Source organism: Austrofundulus limnaeus, unplaced genomic scaffold (genome assembly GCF_001266775.1).
Source record: "Austrofundulus limnaeus strain Quisiro unplaced genomic scaffold, Austrofundulus_limnaeus-1.0 Scaffold590, whole genome shotgun sequence".
NCBI lineage: Eukaryota > Metazoa > Chordata > Actinopteri > Cyprinodontiformes > Rivulidae > Austrofundulus > Austrofundulus limnaeus.
Genome location: NW_013952992.1, coordinates 207924 through 209655, shown reverse-complemented (window position 1 = coordinate 209655; position 1732 = coordinate 207924). Strand labels below are relative to the sequence as shown.

The following is a 1732-nucleotide window of genomic DNA, read 5'->3' as shown; positions in this document are numbered from 1 at the left end:
TTGTACGAACAAAAGTAAGAGAAATTTAGGATAAGAATACGAACATGTTCTTGCATGAGGCCCAATGAAAGGAAGTGGATTAAATGTACACCCTACATTCATATCCACAATACACAGACATGTAATTATGTCCTGGGAGGTTGGGCAGCTCAGTTTGGGAGGAGGGGATGTGAACACGTCCAGACGCTCAGTGAGGACAGGAGGAACTGTAGTGGTCTCACCTGGGCTCAGAAACAACGACCTGCCCTACTCTTCTCTGATTGGCTAAAACTATGACTATGATTCATGTTATTTGTTGAAAGCCATGTCAGTTTACCATAATCCTGAGTTATCCACCACAACAAATGTAGGTCTTGGGTTTTTTTATTTTATAATTATTATTATTATTTTTTTTACAGATGATGAAAATCAGTCAGGTGAAAAGAGAACTTCAATACCCCCAAAAATTCAAGGACTTTCAAGGACAAGTGTAATTTTTGACTGTTTTTACAAACTTTCCAGGGCCTTGAAATCATTTTTTCAAATTCACAAACTTTAAAGGACTTCAAGGACTCGTGGGAACCCTGCTTTTAATTTGAAGTGCTCCACTTCAGCTCAGCTAAGCTCAGCTCCATGCCTCTCTGAGTCAGTTCTAAAAGCTCCATTAGTGACGTATGAACGATCAGAGGCAGCAGAAAGACTGAACTGTCTTTGAGGCCATTTAGTGGATTTGCTTTGTAAAACGGTTTTGATCTATGAACTGTAAAAGAAGTGGAAAGTTTGTGGAAGCAGGAAGTGTTTGCAAAAATATAAAGTTTACGAGTAGAGGCAGTTTTACAGTCAGGACCAGCCTGCAGCTGCTCTGTGGAAGAGATGGGAGCAGAATGTTCTTACAGCAATATGTCAAACAATGAGGACATATTCTCTATGAGTCTATTGAGCACTACACTGTTCAAACTGTGTCTTTGTTTCATGAATGGTTTGGACTACATGACAACTTGAGTTCTTTTAGAAATCTTAAAATCAAGCTGGTACTCTCACATAGAGGTCAGCCTTTTTTCTTGTACATTTCTTTCTAAAAACAGCCTTCATGGACATTTATACACAATTTACTAATTGTCTTTTCATCTGCATAGGCACTGTTTCYATGGCAACAAAAGACCGGACTGATTAGAGAAGAAGATATTTAGATTGAAGTTGTGGCGCTGCACATGAAAGTCAGATCTTAGATAAAACAGGCGAAGCTGACTGTGTGTACCTGCTGATGGACAGCTGTCTGCTCTTTGTCCTCCTTCCCACCAGGAAGCAGAGACAGCAGCAGTTTGGGTACAGCCTTCACTGGAGGGAGATAAGATGCAGCGAAGCCTGAAAGCACTGATGGAGWAAAGATGAGGAGACCCAGAGAAAAGAAGGGAGGGGGCAAGAGCACAAAGATAAGGTTTTATTTATTTATTTATTTTAGCCACTTCAGTAGAAAGCAGAACTGAATATTACTTTCATAGCTTATTCATCATCAGTGAGTTTTTTTAAAGAAAAAGGAAAGAGAAGAAAAAWGTGAAATTTAATGGGAAAGAGTGAAAGAGAGATCAGAAGACATACGAAATATACAGWATATCAAGAAAACACAAGACAACACACCYGACATCTTGGCTCCACACCTACAAAAACAGAGGTAACAAAAACACAGTAACAAAAATGCATATCTATATAATTATAATGATTATAACCTTGCAGAAAGGTATACAGTATGTAT

The 1732-nt window shown here is 38.7% G+C and overlaps 1 protein-coding gene across 1 annotated transcript in view; it reads right to left on the bottom strand.

Moving 5' to 3' along the window:
• The window catches only part of LOC106531041 (kinesin-like protein KIF13B), a gene marked incomplete in the record, with an annotated part of 109575 nt that overhangs the window by 23578 nt on the left and 84265 nt on the right, over positions 1–1732 (bottom strand). The window contains 1 exon segment of the mRNA XM_014026801.1: positions 1238–1353. Coding sequence (XP_013882255.1) covers positions 1238–1353 — 116 coding nt within the window.